Here is a 23399-nt window from a genome sequence, read left to right as displayed (position 1 = left end):
AGGCTATTTGATGTGTTTCCTTGGCTGAAATAGCTATGGACTATTTCAGTATGTTTCCAGTCATTTAGCACATCCATGGTGCCTCAGAAAGTGTTGTTTGGGTTGTAAGAAGTAATTTACAGGAACAAATAATTTCCACTTTTAGCAAGTCACAAAGATTTCAGTTTTTCTTTTAAGAAGAAGGAAGTTTATGATGATCTATTGTAAAAGTAGAGTAATTTATATTTAGTGGGTCCTGTAAATGGTAATGCAACAAAACTGAGCATCTTAACAACAAATAAAAGAATTTAGTCATCAGTTAAAATGCAGAAAGATAATAAAATCCTTATTTGTATTGTTAAATGCTTTTCTCTTCTTGTGACACTAAAAGGGTGGAAATTTTCTCCTTTGTTACATGAACACATTAGCCATAAATCTGCTAAAATGTTACTGTTGAGCTAAATTTATGTACTCATCTTCTGAGTCTTGAAAGGTGTGAATTGTAACTTGCTCTCATATTCACTCTGTAGGTGGCAGTAGTGGCAAAGGCTTAAAGCTTGTCACAGTCTCAGCCTTTTCAGAAGAAAGATAGGATAGCTCATTCTTTAAAATCTTAAACACAGAGAGTTCTGCTTCTATCTAAAGTCAGAACTCTCTGTGCTAAGGATTCTAAAGAATCTTGGTATCACCAACATTTTTAGATACCTAAAACATGCTTGCTCCCAGCTGGTATTGCAGCTTTTTCTACCACCGCCACTAAATGGGAATTCTAAGAGTATGATGTCAGTCAAGAAGTTAGCAAGCTTCTTATAGCGCTGAAATATAAATACAGTCCTTAATCCTTGTACCCACCATCGCTGCCCACCCCTCCCCAAACTTTTTGTGATAAAAACAGATGGTAGTACTGTTGTATTTCTTTTTAAAATGTCCATGTTGTTAAAATAATATTTATAAAGACTTGTAATATTTTGTCCTGATACTCATGATACTCAGAAAAAAGGAAACAAACCCACCACAAAAGAAAACGGAAGAAAGATACTGTAAAAATTAATGTCCAAGTACAAATTAAATTGTCTTTATGTCACTTGTGATAATGTGTATTTCTATTTCTTTTGCAGTCTACCAGAATTGGAATGTCAGTGAATGCAATACGCAAGCAAAGTACAGATGAAGAGGTTACATCTTTAGCAAAATCTCTTATCAAGTCTTGGAAGAAGCTGTTAGGTATGGTAGCAGAAAAGTCCCTGCTCTTGCATGTTTTAATTCTGTGTAGCCTTGGTGCTCATCATTGACACTGCCTTGCTTTAGGCATATTTGTGCTTTTGTATGAATGTTGAAATTTCCTGCACTGGTGTAATTGGTTTTTTACTCTTTGACTGTCACCAGGCTATTACTATGAGACTGTATGCAGAGAAAGAGTTAATATATTTTACTGGGGCTGGCAGGCAGTAGGAAATCAGCTTCTCTGACGTGATTCATTTCTGAAGTCTCATTGCCTGCAGTTGAGCTGGAGTGACTGTACGGCAGCACTGTACACTAACATACCTCTTCTTGACCATTTTCTTTGTCAAATATAACAAGTACTCAGAAGAACTGGTGCAAAATCTCATGTGTGCAGGCTTTGAAGTTTGGTTATGAAGTGATTTCTGAAGAGAAAAAAACAGTAAAAATTATGCTAAAATCTACTAGAAGAACCTGCTGGTAGTGAGAAACAGAGCTGTACTTTCTAAAATCTTCAAAATTTTAAACAGCTCACTAATTGACTTAATACTTTTTGTTTAATTTCCCTTAAAGCAATTAATACCCTTAAAACCTTTCTGCTAGTGTTTTGTTCAAGAGTATTTGGTAGTACTTAATATAGCTGAAAAACACTTAAATCTCAAAATGTGTCCAGATTTTTTTTTTCATATACTGTGGTGCACTCTGTTTCTTTGTATGTAAGTTTAGGTAAATTAAGATTCTTGAAGCTTAAAATTTTAAAATAGAAAACATTAAACAGTTTACGTTATGATTTAAATATTTGCCATTCTGTCTGGAAAAATATGCCAATTATTAGGAAAGTGTGAGTCCCCTATCATTTGAACTCAGCCTCATTTTTATCAATTGTGAAGTGTTTTATCAGATACTTTATTACTGTCTTGTAAATTATGTAGAAAATACTCTGTTTGTAGAAATGGACAATTTGTGAGAACCATAAACTTTGATGCTCTAGAAACAGCAGCCTCTAGAGCAAACTTTTTTGAACTACCTAAAAGACTTTTAACCTACCTACGAATAATGTTAGTCTGAGTAGTTAAAATTAGATAATACTAGACATGCTGATAAAATACCTTAAAATTCATTATGACCTTTATAATAAAAATGCATATACAGGATCTTAGTGTAGGATCTGATCAGAGTTAACTCGTAAATAGTGAAAATAATGTACTTTTTATTTTTAAACTTAAATGTAGAAGTCCAACTTTATTATATCAGTATATAAAAGTGGTAAGGTATATAAGTGGAGTAATTGACTTGCATATTAGCGTCGGTTACTCTAAAGACTTCTAAAAGTAGCTGCTGGATTGAGTGATTTAACTTTCAAGTTATTAACGGTTACTAGTCTAAGTTTCAAAAACAAAATCCTATCAGCATTTGCTGAGAGTTGATTTTTTTTCTTGGAAGTTCAAATTTTTAATACCGCAGCTTAGCTTAGACAGCATAGTAGAGGAGATACTCTCATTTCCAGCAGAATTCTCATTGGGAGTGTGCTCAGATGCTCCTCTCTTTGGGGAGTGGGAGATCTGCCTGGTTATTGCTGTGACAAAGGGATTTGCCACTTGTTTGTTAAGACATTAAAATAATTGTCTTAATTTTGTAACACCTTAAGTCAGTCAAAATTATGTTAATATGTCATTACTTAAAGTTTACTAGTGTTTAAGTATTCCAACACTGTGAAACATGGGGAGTGTTACTCCTTCCTGGAGGGTTTCTATGCTGTCAAAATCTGGGTAAGGATGCAGTGCCTGAAGGTCACAGCAGGTCAATCTGGGTGTAGGCTGCTGTGCAAAGGAGCAGTCCTGACTTGCCTTCTGCACAGGTGCCTCTTTGCTCCCTCCTGTGTTACAACTAGTGCTGGAGTGGCTGTCCAGAAGACCAGAGCTGGGAACTGACCATTTGGAAACAAATTGTTTTGTTCATTTCTTCTGGCTTCAATTTCAACTGTCACTTTTCAGTCTGGCCTTTTTGCAGTTACTGTTTCCTGCACAGGGATTGTAGCAGTAACAGATATCTGGGGCAAGGTGGACCTTCCCCTTTTGTAGTTTGCTAGATTCAGATTCTTTTAACACAGTTGGGAGACTCTGCCTAAGGCTTTTTTGCATGAGGTGAAGTCAGACATGTAAGGAACTGGAAAGCAAATAAGAAATACTTGGTATTTATCAGACCTGAATACTTCTTGAGGCAGTGGGTATGTGACCTTTGTTCATGTGCTAGTTTTTGTTGTGGAACAGTTATTATTGTGTGTACATTATTGTGCCAGCTCCAGTATAGTTGTGACAATGCACTTACTACATAAAATCAAATTAATTGTGAAAATACAGCACTGCTTATAGTCAAAATTTGGGTAGTTAAATTTTCCTTGGTTGCAGTGTGGATCTGATAATAAAGCATAGTAAGGCAAATGTCTTGCCTCTTTTATCTCTGCTCAGTAACTCATTAGAACGTAAAGTTTCATAACTGTGAAAGATAGGGTATAAGTATGGGTGGGAATCTTACAAAGTACTCTTATTCTGTTTTATCATTAGTTTTGACTTTCTTGGAAGAATACGAAATACCCTATGTTGAGCTGCTTGAGAAATCAGTTTCCATTATGCTGTTTATAGTGCATGTAAAATGGTATGGAGCAGAGATGGCAGCAGAAGCGGACAGCTGTTAATCGTACCAAGCATTGTACTCAGAGCTCTGAAGTCTTTGTGAGTTATTTTTATAAATGACATTTTGAATTTAGGCAAGAATTGTTGACTGTTCAGGCTGCATGTAATGTTTCAGTTCAATGCTATCAGAATTTAGTTTTTAGGAATGCATGGGAAACATGAGAACAAATCAAAGTGAGCTGTGAATCACCAGATCTTTGTGGCTTGACTCGAGCCTTCCCATGTTACCAGTGGTTTTTTGGAGGGGTCATAAGCTGTGCAGCAGTGGGCCTGTGACCATTGTCTGAAGTGACTCACTGGGTGAGCCACAGTGCAAGGTCCCGTTCAGATACTTTCTGAAAGTTAAGCTACACAGCAGACATGGACACAATTTGCATAAGGAGCTAAATTCAGCTCTCAGAATAAACTGCTGCTCAGTTATAACATGGGATTTACAAATAATGACTGTTTTGCTGAGTAGCTGAGTATACAGAGTATGCTGTGCAGATAATGAATCTATGCACACTTGTTTAGGTTGTCAGGAGTGTTTCCTATGTTAGAAAGGCAACAAAAATTCCTTAAGGAATATAACCCTCATAATAAATAATTACTTGCTGAACGGGAGAGTATACAGTGAGAAAGAATGTCCAGACCTCTAAGTAAACTTTCCTTCAGTAACTTTATATACTGAACTAAAAATGCAGAATCACGACACAATATTCTTAACATTAAGTGATCATCTGTTGCCAGTATTGAAAACTAAAAGTGAGGCCACAAACATTTTGAAATGCCTATTTCAAAGAAGAGCATGCCTGAGTAATTTTATTTTAAAAGAGTGTTGAAGTGTTAATAACACCAGTCAGGCATCACATAAATATTTTTAAAAGATTACTTTGCTCACAAAATCCTTTGTTATTTCAAACCTGGATTTGATTCTCCTGGAGCCAGCAGGTGCAGTCTAGGACTATCTTACAGGTAGGTTAATACTGTCATAAGTGAAGTTGTTCAAGGGCATCTCAAAACCTACTCTCTTCATTCAAAAAGAAAAAAAGTTCCTGGCAAGACAAGTTCTTAAATTAGAGTCTGATAGCATTTACAAGTATTATTTCCTATTGATAAGAAGAGTACATGACTTGATAAGACATTAAGCAGAATCAAGTGCAAAAATAATTTCAGTAGTTTCATTTTCATATCGAGTATGAGCTGTAGAAATCACCTACTGTCAAGTGTATATTTGGAACTGTTCATGTACTGTTAGTAGGTCTGTAATTTGTTAAGCTAATCAGTGGAGAGATAAGAAGATGCAATGTGTTATACTATGTAAGAGAAAAACACATAGAGTGAATAAGTCCATGTGTCATGGTCTTTTGTCACTGGTAATACAAAAGTCTTTAAAAATAGCAAACATTGTTTGTTTATTTATGGATTTTTAGATATTCCTCCTCCCAGTGCTACTGCTGCAGAGACTTTACTGATCTTACCTTCGTGCTTCACTACGTCTTGTAGAGGAATTGCTGACAAGTGTAGCTGCTTGTGCATCTCAAGATTATTTGGTCAGAGTCTGGAAAATGAGCTTAAACAATTATTGAGTATGAAGGTCATTGTTAAATTAATTACTATGTAATTTGATACCTGTTCTCTTATCTGTTTCCTTTAACTTATTTAAACTGAATACTCAGAAAACTTCCCAAGTTCTGGTGGTGATTCCTGAGTAGGCAACACAAGATATCCCACTAAATTAAATTTTCATGTGCTTCCAGGTAATAACTGCCACCTTTCATGAATGTTTCTGGAATTTTTTTTTTTACTTTAATATTTTTCTTAATTTTAAGTTAGATTTATAAATTAATAACACTGCATTTTATATTTTCTAATTTTTTCTTGTAACTAGCAGATGTCTAGCATTGGCTTGCAATATAGTTAGAAAAATATAGGAGAAAACTATTAATGGCTTCTAACATTCAGATTAATTGTTATCTGGCTGTATCTTATTACATTAAAATTTTTGGTTTGATAACGCAAACTACTGTTATGTCTTATTTGACCCTGGAGAGATTTTTCACTGGAGAAGCTCCAAGTATCTTTCAAATTAATTGCCAGTCCCAGGTAGAAGCTGCAGTGCAGTTGATAAACTTTGAATGTTTTATTCCAATGGCTAATAATAGTCTATTCTTGTTACTACCATATTATTTGTATTTTAAAGAAGAGCTGTTAATATAAATTAACATAAATTAACTTCTCTTATAAAAACCCAAAACATTGAGATATTTTTTATGGCTGCCTGAAGATGAAGTAGCTAAAACTGCGAAGTTACAGTTTTCAGTCCTAAAATTGGTGACAGTATCCATTTATTTCTGAAGGAAAAAATGGTAAGTTTGAATAGCTGTATGGAGTTGCAAAAAGAAACTGCACAACTTGTAGTTTGTATTATATAAATATTTATAATCTTCTATAGACTTCCTGAGGTGAATCACACAGGAGTTTTTAAAGACATTTCACAGAAGGGCCATTTTTTTCCTCCTCACTTTGTTAGAATTTCTGGTTGTTCATAATTCCCATTACATGTCATTGTTCCTTTCTATTAGAGTCTGGTCATTGAATGAAAAATAAGCGAATTAGAAGGGACTTTCAATTTATCAAGGATAATTTTTCTTTCCCCAGTGGATAGATGAAATGCTGCCTAGCAGGCTGTTAATTGCACTCTCCTCTTTTGTCAGTACAGTATTTCAGGAAAACAAGACATCCTTATTTCTATGTGAGTTTAAAGATGGAAAGCACCTCTTCTAGTGCTTTCCAATTTATGATCCATAAGAGTGACTTAAACACTTGGGATAATATTAAATTTGTTTTCAGCTTTCTGAAACTAGATTAAGCAAAAATATCTAAACTCTTAAGTGATTAAAGAAATTGTAGTTTAGAAAACATACTTGCTGAAGATGTCCAGTCTCAGCTGCTCAAGTCTGACCTTGGTTTGAGACATCCTTGCATAGACTGGTTTGCAGCTATAGGAGGAGCTGTGCTTTTATCCGTGTGCCTTGTGTATACCCTGCCCTCCACAGGGGATAGAAGCCATTGGGGTGTTGGCAGGTGCCTGCCCTTGGTAAAATGGTGCTGGGCTAAATGGAAGTCTTTGATAAAACACTGGATGCCAACTATGCCACTGTGGTGTGTATGGTGCATCATAAGCAGGGGATACACAGATCAGACCTGAATTTGACAACTTGCATGTCAGAAAAAAATGTGTAGGTGAATGGGCTGAAGCAGAGCTCCTGCTTTGCACAACCTGTTTGATCTACTGGTTTGTCTTAAAGCCCCTGACAAAAATGAGCATGTACTTAAAACATTATGAAGTGAAATGAGATTGCATGCATATTTGGAACGTCTTTGAAGATTATATCATGTAATCAGTTGTTGCCATAGAGAGAGTAAGTATGCATGTTAAAAATGGGAGTTGTTTTCTTTCTCTTAGTGCACTTCAGTTGTCATAGCAGAGGACTCGTGATCCATTCAGTTTATAGTCCTGTTGGCTTTCTTAGTGAAATTATTTTTTCTAAAAGGTGTTAAATTGGTATCTTTATTAGGATATTTTTAATAACATCTGCAGCTTAATAAAGACAGTCAGCCTGAGTGCATCATCTGTGTTTAATTATCTTTTTTTTTTCCTTAAACAAAATTTATCAAGGATTGAATACAATATTGCAAACAATGGGTGAGCTCTTGAAGGCTGGGGGAATACTCTGGGGAAGTATCTTCTTAAGCTTTTCTGGTTCCTGTACTGTTTCGTGTGCATCTCTTTATAGGTGCAGCTGGAGACAGGATAGTAGATTGGTGCCTGGTCTGATCCAGTACTGCTGTCTCTGCTCTTCTGTTAGGATGATTTTCTAATCAAGTGGTATTCGACTGGATAAATTCCTTAACCCACAGGTTAAGGAAAGGATCAAACTCATGTTCCACTTATTGTTCCTATAACAAGAAAGCCAGTACAGTTATTTTCTACTCTATAAAAGTAAAATTTAAAAGCTTGGTGTTTGAAGAGACCCAAATTTGTGTGTTACATACAACCAGGATCCCCTAAAAAGCACAGGGATGGAGTCCCTCTGGAAATAAGGATACTTTTAGATGCTTGAACAAGCATTGACATACTTAGTTCAGGACATCTTTGTTTGCAAGACTGAGCCTTAGCAGATTTCCCTCCTTTTCTTGTTCTTTTTAAAATTAATTTTAAATTTTGTAATATATACTTATTTCAATAATACAGTGTATGAATTTAGAAGTGTAATAGCAGCTTTATAAGGGCTTGGAAAGAGGAATTCATGAAATCTGTCAATCAGCGTTGGCAATCTCACTAGGCTTTCTCTGTAGGCAGTAGAGAGCCAGCCTTACTAGAGAACAAATCAAAGCAGGCTCTCAATTTAGCCATTCTGAAATCCTCTTTACAGTAGAAGGGTGTATGCATTCTTGCTGTGCTAGAGTTAAATGTTGTGATTGCTCTTTTCCATAAAGACTTTTGTCATTGTTTTTTATAAAATCATAGTGAAACATAACCTGTATGGGAACGGCAGACTGTAATATATTTAAATACTGAGGCAAATAATTTAAGAGCTATCATAGGAAATCCTGTGTGTCTGGAGAACTCCTTCAAAAATGCAAAAATTACTTTGCTAACCATGGTGTCTTCCACAATTAAATTAAAAATGATGGCATGTATGTAGTAGGAACTTAAGTGTATAAAGCATGGAAGACAAATTCCAGAGATGTGATGCAATACCTAGAAAGTTACTGTCTACCTAATGCAGGAGTGTTGGAAAAAATAAATCATAAAAGTCTGTGTTTCCATCATGTCTTCACTGCCAGTTTAAGCAGATGCTGGATTTGACTTGAAGGATCTGAAGTGTTGTCATGTTTTGCATTTCCTGTATTGGGAAGGAGTTGGGAAGTGGAAGGCTGTACTGCAAGAGAAGGTCAATGAGTGTGGGAGCTGATAGCATTTCCAACTGGTTCAGGAGAAATCATTCTATTTTACCATTGCTTTAAATCAGTTACTATTTCTGGGTAGAAGAGATTTTCTCATGTTTTGTATTTCCAGATGGACCTTCAACTGATAAAGATTCTGAAGAAAAGAAAAAGGAGCCTGCTTCTTCCTCACAAAACAGCCCTGAAGCCAGAGAAGAGAGGTTAATGGCTGTGCAAATAATTTCAGTATAAATTAACATTAAACTATTTGGTCCGAATTTGTCATATTAGACAGCTGCCATGTTCTTTTCTGAAAGACAGAGTTGTACAAGAAACAGTGTTATTGGGGAAGTAAACTGTGCTGCTGTTGACATGAAAAAAAAGGAAAGACCTAGGTGAAGATATGGCCAGACAAGTTTATTGTTTATTCCATCTGCTGGGTCTGTCAAATACTCTGTCCTGTCTCTGTACTAGAACCCAGTTTTGAGAACTGTAAAACAACTTTCAGTCTCTGCTTTCTGGTAATTGCATATGGTTCTTTTGCGTGTTAGTTTTTATGTTTAATAAACATTCTGCACTTTTTTTGCTAAACACAAAATATGTTACCAGAAAAAGGAGCCTACATTAATGTCACTACAGGAGCTGAAGGACATTTACAAAAGAGTGCTTCCAAGCCCATTTCTTCTATACATTTTTGAGTTTAGTGGTCTCTTTTCAGCAGCCATTTTAAAATTGAAGTTTAACCTCTAACTATATGTCCAGATGGAAGCTGAAAACTTGGTTTACAGTTTGTAAAACTACATAATTTGTGGAGAGGTTTTGTGACCATGGCACCCCTTCAATACAGTAAGCAGATTGAATGCAAGGCATTCGCTGCAGAGTGAATGTTGGTGTGATATATTGTCACTGTTTCTTAAAGTTCCGTGGGAGGAAAAAAAGATTTCGTGTTAATGTAAAGAACTGAGAATTAAAGCTTATGTGCCACATAATGGAATGAAATACCTGCTGTGTCTCTATTGTGTGGAATACCCTAGTGAATAGTATAAAGACACTTTAAAGATTGTATTGATTCTAGAGCTATAAATACCTTTTAAACGGTGGCCTGTGTTCTTATTTTGGAATACCATCAAATGGATGTAGCAAAAGACCCATATTTTGCCCAGAAACAGAGTTATTTGAAGAAGGGGGAAAAAAACATTAATATTGGTTTTCATTTTGCCTTTTTTTAGCAGTTCAAGTAGCAATTCCAGCAGCAGAAAGGAGGAGGGTAGTGCTCCCTCAAATTCTTTCATCCCATCTTTTCCCCGGGCTCCAAGCACTTCAGACTCTGTACGAGTGAAATGTAGAGAAATGCTCTCTGCAGCTCTCAGAACAGGAGGTGAGCTTTATAGACTATGTTTTCAAGTTTAACTATTTCCTTCTTCTCTATTTCTGTCTTTCCTGATCTATTTTGTGCCCTAGTGGGTAGAAAAAATTGTGTGTGTAGACCCATTAACCAGTTCACCCAAGGTGCAAGTAATGAGCAACCTTGACAGCATGGGAATGTTACAAAATGCATTTTCCTTGCTGCTAATTGAGGACATTTTGTCGCTCAGTTCATCTGATATCTTGCCAACAGGGGAACTTCTTTTCAGGAATGTTACTGCCTCCTTAATGCTTCATTTGAATCTTCTTGTGGAGGCTGCTCTTTTTTGTTGTCTCAGACTTTTTGACTGAGAGGGTGTGACTATATACAAGGCTGCCTTTCTTACAGAAGAGGTCCTGGGAACCTTCAGATTTTTGTTATTGAAGGCTGCCTTTCTGTTTTGATATATTCTTGACATTTCATCAAGATAACCTGCAATAAGAGAGTCTTGCATTGCTCTTAACCTCATGCATTTTGGGTGTCTGTAAATTCTTTGACTGTTCTGGGCTTTTTTTCTTTTTATCTCTCATATACACTTGGGTGTCTTTAAACTGACAAATGGAATGATTTGCTAGGTAAGGAGCAAACTGAAATCTGGACTTTTCAGAATTACCTGATTTTTTTCTGATGCATCCTTCTCAGTATCAAAATTATGACCCAGCTTCTGTTTTTCTTCTCTTAGCTTAGCGTAACTTGGCCCAGTGTAAGCAGACTTCTGAATCATCCATGTTTACTCTCTTCAATTTTTTATTCTTTCATTTAATTCATATATATTCAGGTATAGACAATGAGCAAGGCTGACTAAAGACCATGAATTTGTGGTCATCTGGGTATATAGTTCATAGACTTCTTTTGGGACCAGACAATCACATACAGCATCTTACTATTCATAATTCTATGTAGTCTTCATATTAGATAGTTTTCCAAAAACGTTTTTGCTATGTTGCTTTCTACAGCATATGTAAACTGGTGGTCCATGAGTTGAAAAAACGAGGTTATTTTCTTGTTTTATGGCCTTTGGCATGAGGTGAAAGTTGATGTTTGGATTACTCACTGAAATACACCCATATTGAAATGAGGAGGCAGACACTGTATGTAATTTCTTAATGTTCTTAAGCTGTCTTGGAAAGGTCAATGTCTTTGTGAGGAAGCATTTTGGTCAGAAACAGTAAACAGTTATCTGGAGACAGTTTTGTCTTGCCTTCAAGACTTCTGTGGTCTATTTCTTCTAATTGACATATTTCATGACACATCTCTGCTTTGCATTTTAAAAAGTCCAATAAGATAGTTTGTTATTTAATTACAATGTTTCTAATGAAATCTTGCTCTTCCTTGCATGCAAAACAATAATTTGTTTATTCTTGTATTGTGTGGACTAAAACAATTGATTAAACACAATATAAAATGTTTCCCTTTTACAATAATCTGTTCTGTGCACAGGCTGTGGACATGGGAGAGATGCCAAGCCTATTGGAATATTTTAGATTTTTCTGTACAGCAATGTTTTTTTGTTTCTATTTGTGTTTACAACTAGATGTCCGAAGGTTTTGGTTTTTAAATGCGTTTAACTCTTTTTAACTTCTGCGTCTTTCACTTATTTGTGTTCTTCCAAGTAATAAATTTTGAAAGGTTAAGTACACAGTAAATTTAAATTGCATATACAAAAAGGAGATTTGCTACAGGTGTCATATAATTTTCTGAGTTTCAGAGTTCTGGAACTATAGGGATCTCAGGGATATAGAACACAGTGTCAGGTTGCTAATATTTTACAATTTTTTTCCTCAGATGATTACATCGCTATTGGTGCTGATGAAGAAGAGCTGGGTTCTCAGATTGAAGAAGATATCCTTTGTTGTATATCTGTGTTCTCCAGAATAGGAGTATCTTTAAAAAATGCTGTAATTTTCAAATTATTTAACTTGACCTATATATTGAGTGTTTTTTTATTTCATATAAAACAAAAGTGGCAACTGTGTTCAACACATCAGTACATAAATTTAGTGTTTAAAAAACCAACCCATCCTAAATGATTTGCCTTAAAATATGTAGGAATGCATGTAACTGATTGTGTGGGGTTATTTTTCAGCTCAATAAGTTTTCCTTGTAGCAGCAATATTATATCTTACTGAAACATTCATATATAAAATGCTGGGCTTTTCTATGCTATTTAAAAATATTTTCTTGTTAACCATCTTAATAATTTTCTAATGTCTTTATTTAATTTTCTGCAACTTTATTTCTAAGTGAATTTGCAGTTCTAAAAAGGGTGGTTCTGGTAGCAGTGTTTGAATAGTTCCAGAACAGAGGTCTGGGCTTCTTTTTTTTTTAGCAAAAAAAAACCTGTGTTAGTGAGCTGTCATTGTTTGAATATTTGGTTCAGAAATGAATTAATTCTCAGGATGAGGTCAAGAAACTGAACATAAACTTATGGGGGACTTTTCACATTTACAGTTGAGGTCCTAGTACTCAAAAATTCATATTTCACTGACCCTAACTAAAATTATTACTGCTAAACTCTGATTAGGCTGCAGAAGGTTGGGAATTCTGCTGTGTTGAACAGGAAGGTACCTGTTGGTTGGGATAGGGGGGAAGACATGATGGTCAGTGGAGAAGTTCATTGGTTTAGAACTTGCCCCCCCAGAATGAATCCTTCCTAATGCTCTGTTTTGCTTGTTAATGTTTTACTCTGTTTTACTTATCCATGTTTTGTTCCTTAAATCCAAAGCACCTATTTTTCAAGAATTAAAAAACACTGATATGAAATACAAAAATAGGGTACGAAGTAGGATAGCAAATCTCAAGGATGCAAAGAACCCTAACCTAAGGAAAAATGTATTATGTGGAAACATTCCTCCTGACAAATTTGCTAAAATGACAGCAGAGGTAAGTAAAGCACAGGTCTTGAACTATTTCCCTCTTGGACTTCCATCCTGGCCTGTATTTATTAGCCATAAAAGTAATTTATGTAAGCTGCCATACTTCTAAAAGACTGTGGCATTTTTGTGGCTTGCAGAATCTGAGTTACAGGGCTGTGTTGGGGTATGAAAGGGCATGAAAGTGTCTTCACAAGTCAAAATAGATCTAGAAAGTCAAATGAAAAATTAGGTGTTATGGGAGAGAAAAATGAAAGCTCATTTTGTTTGAGTTCTGTAGTTCTGCTTCTATGTATTAGATTCTGCCCCCTCAAATGAGGTATAAAGAAGTGTCTTGGAGACTGAGAGAAATTACTTATGGTCAACTAATGCAAATCGTGTTCAGAAGAAAGTTGTGGTGATTCTTTTTTGTTGTTGTTTTTTTTTTTTTTTGCTATAGCTTTACATAAAGGTTAGTGCAAACAGAGGCCAGTGAAAGAATGCGTAAAAAAAGCAAATTGTACCTTCAGTATGTATTTTGATTTTCTTTGTTCTACATATTTATGTACATGTGCACAAACATATATTTTGCCCTGTCCAGGGCACATTCTTTGTTTGATTAATGTTTTGGATTAAAATGTCAATGGCTAAAACCCCCTTAGTGTTAAGATTACTTCTGAAGTGAAACAACATTGATAACAAGATTTTCATTCCACATCTACATGGGATGGCAAATAAAACTGTATTGAAAAAATGTAACTAGTTGGTTTTGCAGTGCGCACTTGACCTTGTGGAGATCTTGTGCACTAAAACTATTTTAAAGAAAAAGGAAAATGGGTGATTCTGAACACTTTGGTTAGTGTTTAGAAACTAAGTTTATATGATTTCTGGTGACATGGGAAGTTACAGCTGTACTGTGTTTATCAGGACAAATCTGGAAGTAGTCAAAATAATGTAAATCTTTTCCTATAACAAATGTTATGTAGGTCAATGAGATAATTATCCAAATATCTGACCTAGGGAGAGCATCTTTTTTGCCTCTTCAGAGGAATTTTAAGTCTTCCACCTTGCCTCGCTTACATTTCTGAACTTCAGAAGTCTGTTTGCATAGAAATGTTTCTAGATGTTTACTGTTGTACTTTTTTTCCTATCTGTGTAAAAAAGAGAACATTTTTAAGTTCTTGTAGCTTCTGTGCTGTGAAATAGCCCAACTTAAGTCTTGTAAAATTAAAAATGTGTGGAATTACATTGCCCTTCAACAGAGCTGTTGCTCATGGATTCTAAATAAAAAATTGTATTGGCTCACACACTGATAACTTGTTTTAAAGCTAAAACTCTCTAGTAAACTCCGTCTGCTCTTTGTCCTTTACAGGAAATGGCAAGTGATGAGCTGAAAGAAATGCGCAAAAATCTGACCAAAGAAGCTATCAGAGAGCACCAGATGGCTAAAACAGGAGGTACTCAAACTGATCTGTTTACATGTGGCAAGTGCAAAAAGAAGAACTGTACATACACCCAGGTGCGTGGTTACTCAGGCTCTTCATTTTCCTTTTTCAAACCTTAAGTCCTATGTAAGGATTGTCAGAGAAAAAACACTGAAATTGCAAAATGAACTTTTAGCAAAATGCTGACAAATTACAAAACATGAAGATAGCTGGATCTACTTAGTTGTGCTTAATTAAAGCAAGTTTGTTGTATTTATTTGCCAAAAATTTTATGTAGATCCAAGCTGAGTTTCTGTATAGACTGAAACTTCAGTTTATTTGCAATGTTGAAATTTTGCTAATTCTTAATACGTCATATTCATAAGAGTTTTATGTGGAGGAGAGACACTGTTTTAATGTGTGTAAGCTTATTTTTACAGAGGGACTAAATAGAAGAAATTTTATGTGTGTATATACACATGTATTTTTTTAACGTATGTAATGTACCATTTAACTAACACTAGACCTTGATTTGCAGTCATTCCTACAACTGCAGAAAGGGTGCTTTAATTTGCTTAACAGTGCTTCAGGGAATGTAATTTTCATCGTAGGATCAGCTGCATTTTTATTTTATATTGTTTATCAGATGTTTTAAATGGCAAGGTGTTTTTCAGTCATGAGACTTTGAAGCCTTTGCATTGGTAAATGTATGTGAAGCTGTACTGGGCATTGTACTTTTAGTGCAGAGTCTGCTCCTAGAAGTACGTACACAGTTTCAATGCAGAAATTGGTATTTTAGTGCTACTAAATCTCTCAAAGTCCAAGTTTATAATGGCTTTATAGCGAGACAAAAAGCCCAGTTTCAGTTGATACCTAAAGTTAATTTGTATTTTTATGCAAATTTGTTTCCTTAATGTTTAACTTTGATTAAAACAGTTACATTGAACACACACTAACAAAAATTGCAGATACTAATTTTCCTTTTCTGCTCTGGCTCTTGCCTTTGCCAAAGGTTCAAACCCGCAGTGCTGATGAACCCATGACAACGTTTGTTGTCTGTAATGAATGTGGAAACAGATGGAAGGTAAGACTGTTAGACTGCTCTGCGTATTTGATAGCAGGCAGCCAGCCTCTGTGGTTAATTTGGGTTTACAGTAAATGTGGCAAACCACTTTCTGTTGACTTTTAGTTACTTCTTAACCCATTAATGATATTACATGTTGAGATTGTAAAATATCTTTAAATTAGAAATGTATTTTTGACTGAAAGTGTGACCTCTCTCGTGTAGATTGGTGGCAAAGGGGGAGAGAAGTCAGGGTGCAGTCCTTGCGACATTTAGTCACAATGCTGCTTTGCCATATGAAGTGGTGACAAGCTAGTCACTGTGTTTTCTCATTTTTCACCCGAAGTTTTTTAACTGCTTTTAATCTCTGCCTAGGTGAGTGTAACAGGCCTTTTTTAGACCTTTTGTTGTTACTGTTTTTTCTGGTTTTTTGCTATTCTGAAAAGAAGAAGCAATAAAAAAGATGACTGCTGCTGTATTCCTGTGCCAGGAAGTGTAGGGCAGTGATAACTTGATTGAATCTTTTTTTTTTTTAAGTTTGGGAAACAGGAATTTATAAAGCTTCTGAGAAACACTGGTAGTTCAATAAAACAGAGAAACACTGAAAGGAAGGCTTGTAAATTTACAGTTTAAGGTGTGATCGCATGCCATAGGAAGCGTGATAAACTCATTCTGTTATTTTTCTATGTTAAGAACACTGCAGCTCTGCAGGGCCGTGCCACGGTATGCATTAAGACTGCTGCTTAAAAAAGTATTTTATGCATCTTGTTTTACAAAATTTATTGGTGCATATTGTTCAAATATGTGCTCTAAATAATATAGAAAGCTTAGAAATTGTTTGATGGAATTGTTTGCAGTGTCGGAAAAAGTACATTTGTCCTTAAACCTTTTGTAAGGTAGCAGTTACAGAAGTGTCTGTATACAGATGCCTGAAGGAATGGTTGAAATATAAGCAAATTCTTTAATTAGTAATTTCCATATCCTATGTATGGTGTTGTATTTCTGTTTCTTCTTGCAAAGATTTAGAACTAAGCTGTGTGAAGATCTCATAAAAAATTCTTTTCTTTTGACAGTTCTGTTAGAAGAAGAAATTGTCAAGACATCTGGACCAGTATGAACGAGGATTTTGTAATTAGCTTTAAAAACTAGGCTAAGCATCTAGCTTCCTGCAAATGAGAGGGCTTTTTGGTTTTTCTTTTCTTTTTATTTCAAAGCAGCATACATGCCTCAAGTTAGCCTTTGTTTTGGCACAACCATCATTTCCTTAAATGCCTTCCTATAGCTGGTAGTCAGTAGGGCCAGGTTGCTCAATTGTATGGTGAATTTTAAAATATTTTTTCATTTTTATAAGTAAGTTGACATTAAACTTTTACCAGTTAAACATTTTGGTAATTGTCTTGTTTTTTTCTAACTATGTGAATAATGTACTTTATTTTTTGTGGTCTGAAATATACACGCTCCTCCTGTGTGCATTTTGCCTCTCAGCATTTGCTCAGTTGTAAGAATGAAGTTTGCTTCTCTCTACTGTGTTCACTTTGCTTTGCAAGCAGAAAAGGTATATAAGTTCCTCATAACATTAAAGTCAGTTGTTAACTAAAACACAATTTAATTAACTCTCTAGTTTGTATGTGCTCCTTCTGGACTAGGACTAAATTTGCAATCATGGGGTTTGAATATTTATTAGTGGACATGATGAACTCTTTTGCAATGGTTGGTTAAGCTTGTTTATGTAACCAGCTTTGATCAATACAATATATTTTATTGCCCAAAGCATGTATTTTATGTTCTATCAGTAGGCATTATTTCTAAGAATGTCTTAAAATAGTGATTAAATCTGATTTGAGTGTTCAGTCTTGCTTAATGTGCTTGGCTACCAGCTTGGGTTTAGACTTTGTAAATAAGCAAAGGCATTGTGTTGTAGGCTATCCTAATAACACCAGCTAAACAATTCATTACATTAAACTGGCTGGGGAGGTATTACTATACTCCCTTCATTTAAATGGCATTGATTTTGTTCATGAAATTATTTTTGAGATGTAGGGTATCCAGTGTCAATCACAGAGCTGCAAGTGGGAATAAATTATTAAAGTTACAATCTTTTCCGTACGAGAAATTATGTAAAAGCTGCTTTTTTAGAGTTTGCTTTTTAACAGTGCATGTTTAGAAATATTTACAAATGTGTTTTCAAGGAAAAACATGTCAACATCTGTAGAAAAGATTAAATTCTTTCATTATATCTAATTTTATATTTCTTAATTTGTTGGAGTTTGGGGCTGAGGAGGTCTATTTTGGCACTGTATAAATTATTCATGAGGGGATGGGAAGAGTATGCACAGCTCCTGCAGAATAAATTCCTTGAATGTAAAGGAAAACCAAGTTTTTCTATGTTGAATGTTTTTTTTGTGTGATGATGGCAACCATGACAAACGAGTTGGAAGTAGTGTGAAGTCACTTGTACTTTGAGAGACAATGAGTGTTTGGTTAATACTTTATACAGCAAGCTTTTCCAGTCAGCTTATGCAAGGAAGCGTGGCTTTGCTGGTGAAGGGAAGAATTACTAAAATAGAAGAAGTTTTGCTACAGACTATTTTTTTAGGCAGAAAATTGCCTGGCTTTTAAGTTTTCTTGCATAGCTTTTAACATATAAACATTTTAACTTATAGTAATGCCCTTTAGAAGATATTTTTTCTACTAGCAGTGTGGGTTAATTTTTAGCCTGTAAGTCCATTGGCAGGATTGCATCCTGAGAGTTATTAAAAGATGTAAAATAATTTTTTTCAAGTTGTTGAGGACAACAAACCAATTACAGATGTTTACTATCAATTAGAGTGTTTTGTTTGGGGACCTTTCTAAAAGAACAAGTCCAAAAATTTGTGTTAAAAATGACAGCAAATTGGATGCCAAGTAGACCTGAATTTCCACAGCTGTTCACAGCATATATTATGCAGGGCAGGCACTGGTTGGTTTGAATAACCTTCCTCACACTGTGTGTCCTTTAATCTTTGTGCTTGAATGTGACACTTAGAAGAAATATGTTTTGAGAATATGTAGTAGGTTTTTTCCTGTAGTCACCAGATTATATCTGGAGTTTATTAAAAGAACCAGAAAGGTGGTAGCACTTCCTGTGATGCAAGTGTATCCAAGTAGGAGTTGAAATAAAATGTGATTTCACCTGATGATACTTGATGGCTGAGTAGCAGCCTTCATCCTTCTCTCTTCTGCCCCATGGTAAAAAGAACTGTTTCTTTTGCCCAGTGAAAGATGGAGTGCAACAACTAGATCCAAAAATGCATCTGTTCTATTCATGCTTTATTTTGGTTACCCAAATCCAAAAATAAAACTTTCCAGTACTGATCTTTAGATGGACCTCTGTTTAAGAGTTGCTGCAGTTTTCACAGCTGTCTGAAATTGCCCTTCTGTATCAGAGAGGATGTAAAGGTGGGGCTGGGATTATCTAATTTCTCCAGCTGGCTGGTTTGTCTACTGGGCTGCAGCTGTGCTATGACTGACCCAGTACCCTGGGATATTTCATGCAGTGAAACATGCCAGCAGAACAGGTGATGAATCTATCACATTTAAGAATAGCAGGTTTGGTTATTACCTTTATGAACACTTGAATTCTCTCAGATGGAACAGAATTGTCCTACAATTTAAGGTGGTTTGTACGCAATCCTAATGGAGAGAAAGAGCGGGCCATATTCCTTCTAAAGAGAGAGAGTGTGTGTGTGTATGTATGTGTGTATATGTGTGTGTGTGGTTCTTTAAGGGTTCAGTCTTCTGTAAGCAAGGCTAGAGGGTCCTGCTGCTCAGAAAACACAAATTTTGGATCTTTCATTAGAAGACATTTTATCATATATAATACATTTGCTCATTTATTCTGTTACCTCATTCAGGAGAAAGTATGAGTTTTAAATGGTCTTCTACTGAATGGTCCTTTTTGACTATCACTAAGCAGAATGGAAATGTCTGCCCAGTGATCTTGGCTTTTGTGAATCCAAGGAAGGGCCTAGTTTTTACCCAGAGTTCAGAATTCCACTTGTGATTACATACATGAATTTTAAATTGAAACTCACAATGCTTACCAGCCTAGACTGGACTAAATTCATCAACATGAAGTCTTCATTCTGTAAAATGTGATTGTATTACCTTTCAAACACATGCCTCTTGAAATAGTATTCATATAAACAAGCCTGAGGAGTTTCACTTCTTTTAGGCATAATTTTATACAACTGTATATTAGTTTCTGTTTCACTAGATCATCATTACTCTTGAATTATTTTGCTATTTCAAGAGTTTGGTATTAATTTAGTTACAACATTAGCATAAACAATTTTTCATAATGTCATTGAACCGATACTCATACCTTTTATGGCAGAAGACACATGTTCTTAAGAGCTGCCTACATCAAAGTTGTTTAAAAATTACTTAACATTATGATATGATAGCTTTTCTCATCGCTTTATCTTTTCTCTAATATTTTTTGCAATCAAACTGCATAAATGCATGATGGTTGTGTGAGGAATTTTAATCTAACTTATATGGTAGAGCCCTTCAGTATATATATATGTAATTTTTTTCTCCATTTGTACTGTGCTAATGACTTTGGAATTTAAAGGTCACTGTAAAGCATAATGTGTTGGCTGAAGGAGCCCATGCAATTTTAATAGTGCTTAGCAGGCTGGTGAAAAGAGCAGTCTTTAACAGTATGCATGTTCTGTGGGAGTTACTGCTTTATGATGTGCAGACATTGAAGGAAGAATGCCAGTGGACTGGAAAGTTGTTTCAGCTTAATGATATCCTGCAGTTCGATAAATGCCAAGGCAAACCAACCGTGCTCATTTTCAACCTAGGATAAATTGATTTAGTGATAATTTCTTACATGATTAAATAATGTCTTATGTCAATATGATTATTTTCTCCTGCTAGTCATGTAACAGCTTGTCTGTGGAAACTTCCTTTCAGTGCACTTTGCTTTTGCCCTGAGAGTTTTATGCACCATGAGCAGGTATATGGCATGAAATGTAATTCAAAATTTGTTGTCTGTGTGGGTGGGTTTTTGTTTTCATCTTCTCCCTCCTTACCTCCATGCCATCAATTAAATCCAGCATTAACCAGCCTCAAAATACCAAGATACTTAAGAGAGTGGGTTGTATGGGTTTTTAGGAGATATTCTCAGGGTATCTAGGGATCAGCATTCTGCCACTGGTAGTGGGTATAAGCTTAAGCCCAAAGCACAGCATTAAGGTTTATTAAGATATTTCAGGAAAGAATGCACATTGCAAATGTCAGCATATTGTAATGCAGAAGTAAAATGAAGTTTGCCTAGAAAATATTCATTGCTTAGAAGTTGCGGCGCATGGAAAATAAGCTTAGAAATTATTACTTTATTCTTTTAATAATGTTAACCATAAAACTGTCCAAACTAATACAGTTTTCCCTCCCCTCTAATTTCATTGCATCTTTTTTTTCCCTTTTTCTTGCAGAATAGTAGAATATATTGTTTGATATGGACTGTGAGTATTCAGTCTGTCTTCCATCTTTTAATGAAGCATCTTTGCAGGGAAGAGAGATAAATTAAATCCTCCATTTTTTTGAGGTGACATGCTTTGAAGATATATTTCTTATGTGTGCATATGATCTTTCCAACAAGGTGAATTTGACCTAGTTAAACTTAATTTGTCAATGGTTTAGAGCACTCCTACACACCCTGATTAAAACAAATATATCATTATCTGTTTGCAGGCTCCCCATGAGTGCTGCCTTTTGAAGATACCTAGTTTTATTTTGCTGAATACTACATTGTAGTATTTCACATAAACTGAAATAGTATTGGTAGTGCTTTGGGTGTGTTAAATAGAAACTCAGTTGAGGTAACCATCATTGATAGGTTAGGCAGTGACAAGCACTCACTGAACTGTCTTTAGTGGTATATGGAGGGGTTTTCTCTTAGTCATCCAGCACTGTGCTACAGCAGGCAACAGCACTTTGCTTTGCTCTCTCTAGTTTTTTTTTTTTTGCTTACTTTTTTGTGCTGACATGCTGAATAGGTTTTTTTTTTTTTTTTGTTGGAAGGAGAAAAAACTGGTCATAGAATGATAAATTATTTGGGCTGGAAGGTACCTTAATCTAGTACCAACCCCACTGGCAGGAACACTTTCCACTAGACCAGATTGCTCAGTGCCTCATCCAGCCTGGCTTGATCCAGCCCATAGCACTTTTAAGTCACCATGTACCAGCTCTTCTCCTGTAGTGCTAGGTACTGAAAAATTCAAATCATTATATTTTTTAAAGTGCAAATGCAGTAAGAGCACAATATGTCTCCTGCCAAGTGCATTGAAGAAACAATTAAATTGGTCTCTTAAATTTTGTTTTGTTCCTCCCATTTCCTTTTTTTTTAGAGAAAGCTCCCATTTTGTATTTTCCATAATGCTGGACTTGGGCAAAGATTAGGTTTTGGAAAGGCTACAGTACACATCACTGAATTGTGCCTGTCTGGTTCTCCCTTCTAGGTTTTTTTTTGGTTGGTTTCTTTTTTAGTTTTTGTTGTTGTTGTTGTTGTTTTGTGTGTGTCTTTCTATTTCCCATATGTCTTTTTCCAACCTATATGTATCATTTGTCTCATTTAAATAAATACACAGGAAAAAAAATACAATTCAGTGGAAATCCACTATAAACTCCAGAGTTTAATACAGTGGAATTGTAGTGAATCTTATAGTTTAAAAGAAAGAAGACATTAGAGTAACAGATCTACAGATAGTTTATGTGGATTCAACTTACTTTCTTCCTAGTATTTCCTGTGATTACTGATTTTGGGATATGACCAGGAATCAAGTGCAATGCTTTGGGTATACTGTAAAATGAACATGGTTTATAACTGGATAGAGCTGGTGCTGTTGGACAGTCTGAAATAGCGCTGTATCAGAACACAAGTTCCATCTTCCTGCTTTTATTAAGTAAATTGTGTGTATATCTGTTATGAAAACTTTACAAGATTTGCCAGGGAATGGGAGAATTTCATATTTACAAACCCAAGCTAGTTTGAAACTGCTGTCCTCTTGGGAGCCAATAGTGAAAAGTTTTACAAATACCTACTGAGGGGAGAGAAAGAGATGTGAGAATTCTTGTGCTTTATTTTGGAATTTGAATGCCCAGACTTGTCTTCCTCTGAAATAAATAATTTGTCTTTATGAACAGCAAAGGAAACTTAATGCTTTCACCAGATTCTAGTACTAAAATAACAATTCTTCAGCAAAAGTTTTTTTTTTATAAGCAGCGTTATTTCAACCAGTAACTTTCATAAACTTGAGATTGCCATTCCAATTGCATTAGTTCACCATGTATGCATTAAATATACCAAAACAAGTGAAGTGTGCCTATGCCAGGTGTGATGGCACTACCTAGAGTAACACAGTATTGACAGTAATATTTTTACTTTGGTCACAGTGTGGATGGGAAAACTGATTTGGTTTTCAAGAAAATTTTAACACTCCACTTAAAAATCAGTTTTAGTTTCATGCTCAGTTGGTATTTGCACCTCAGACATAAGCTGTAATAGCTCTGTGTCTGAATTGTCTGCTGTTTGAAAAAATACTGCATTTTTGAACGTTTCTTCATTCTCTTCATTTCCTTTTGCAAAGTAATACTGAATTCAATCAGAAACTGTACTTAGCTGATTGTGTGAGAGCTTTGTGCGGATTTAAATTATTCAGTCTGTAGTAAAACTTGCCTGAGTTATTTTCAGGTAAATATCTGATTAATTCTAAATTCCCTGTGGATTTCTGTAGCCCGGAGTCCCATCTGTTTTAAAATAGATACATTTAAGAAAAAATT

The 23399-nt window shown here is 35.3% G+C and overlaps 1 protein-coding gene across 2 annotated transcripts in view; it reads left to right on the top strand.

Annotated features, from left to right (window-relative positions):
- The window catches only part of LOC134041933 (transcription elongation factor A protein 1), a 44837-nt gene extending 27885 nt beyond the window's left edge, over nt 1-16952 (top strand). Inside the window, exons 10-17 of one of the 2 annotated variants that reach the window (XM_062489003.1) lie at nt 1098-1203; nt 8959-9046; nt 10055-10203; nt 12016-12072; nt 12959-13113; nt 14455-14601; nt 15519-15590; nt 16643-16952. In XM_062489003.1, coding sequence (XP_062344987.1) covers nt 1098-1203; nt 8959-9046; nt 10055-10203; nt 12016-12072; nt 12959-13113; nt 14455-14601; nt 15519-15590; nt 16643-16651 — 783 coding nt within the window. In that variant the 3' untranslated portion in view covers nt 16652-16952. Of the gene's footprint in view, nt 1-1097; nt 1204-8958; nt 9047-10054; nt 10204-12015; nt 12073-12958; nt 13114-14454; nt 14602-15518; nt 15696-16642 lie in introns of those variants that run through there. The other variant, XM_062489011.1, reaches the window with a different exon arrangement.
- The last annotated feature ends 6447 nt before the right edge of the window (nt 16953-23399 follow it).

Source organism: Cinclus cinclus, chromosome 1, assembly GCF_963662255.1.
Source record: "Cinclus cinclus chromosome 1, bCinCin1.1, whole genome shotgun sequence".
Taxonomy (NCBI): domain Eukaryota; kingdom Metazoa; phylum Chordata; class Aves; order Passeriformes; family Cinclidae; genus Cinclus; species Cinclus cinclus.
This window is presented reverse-complemented; position numbering and strand designations above follow the sequence as displayed.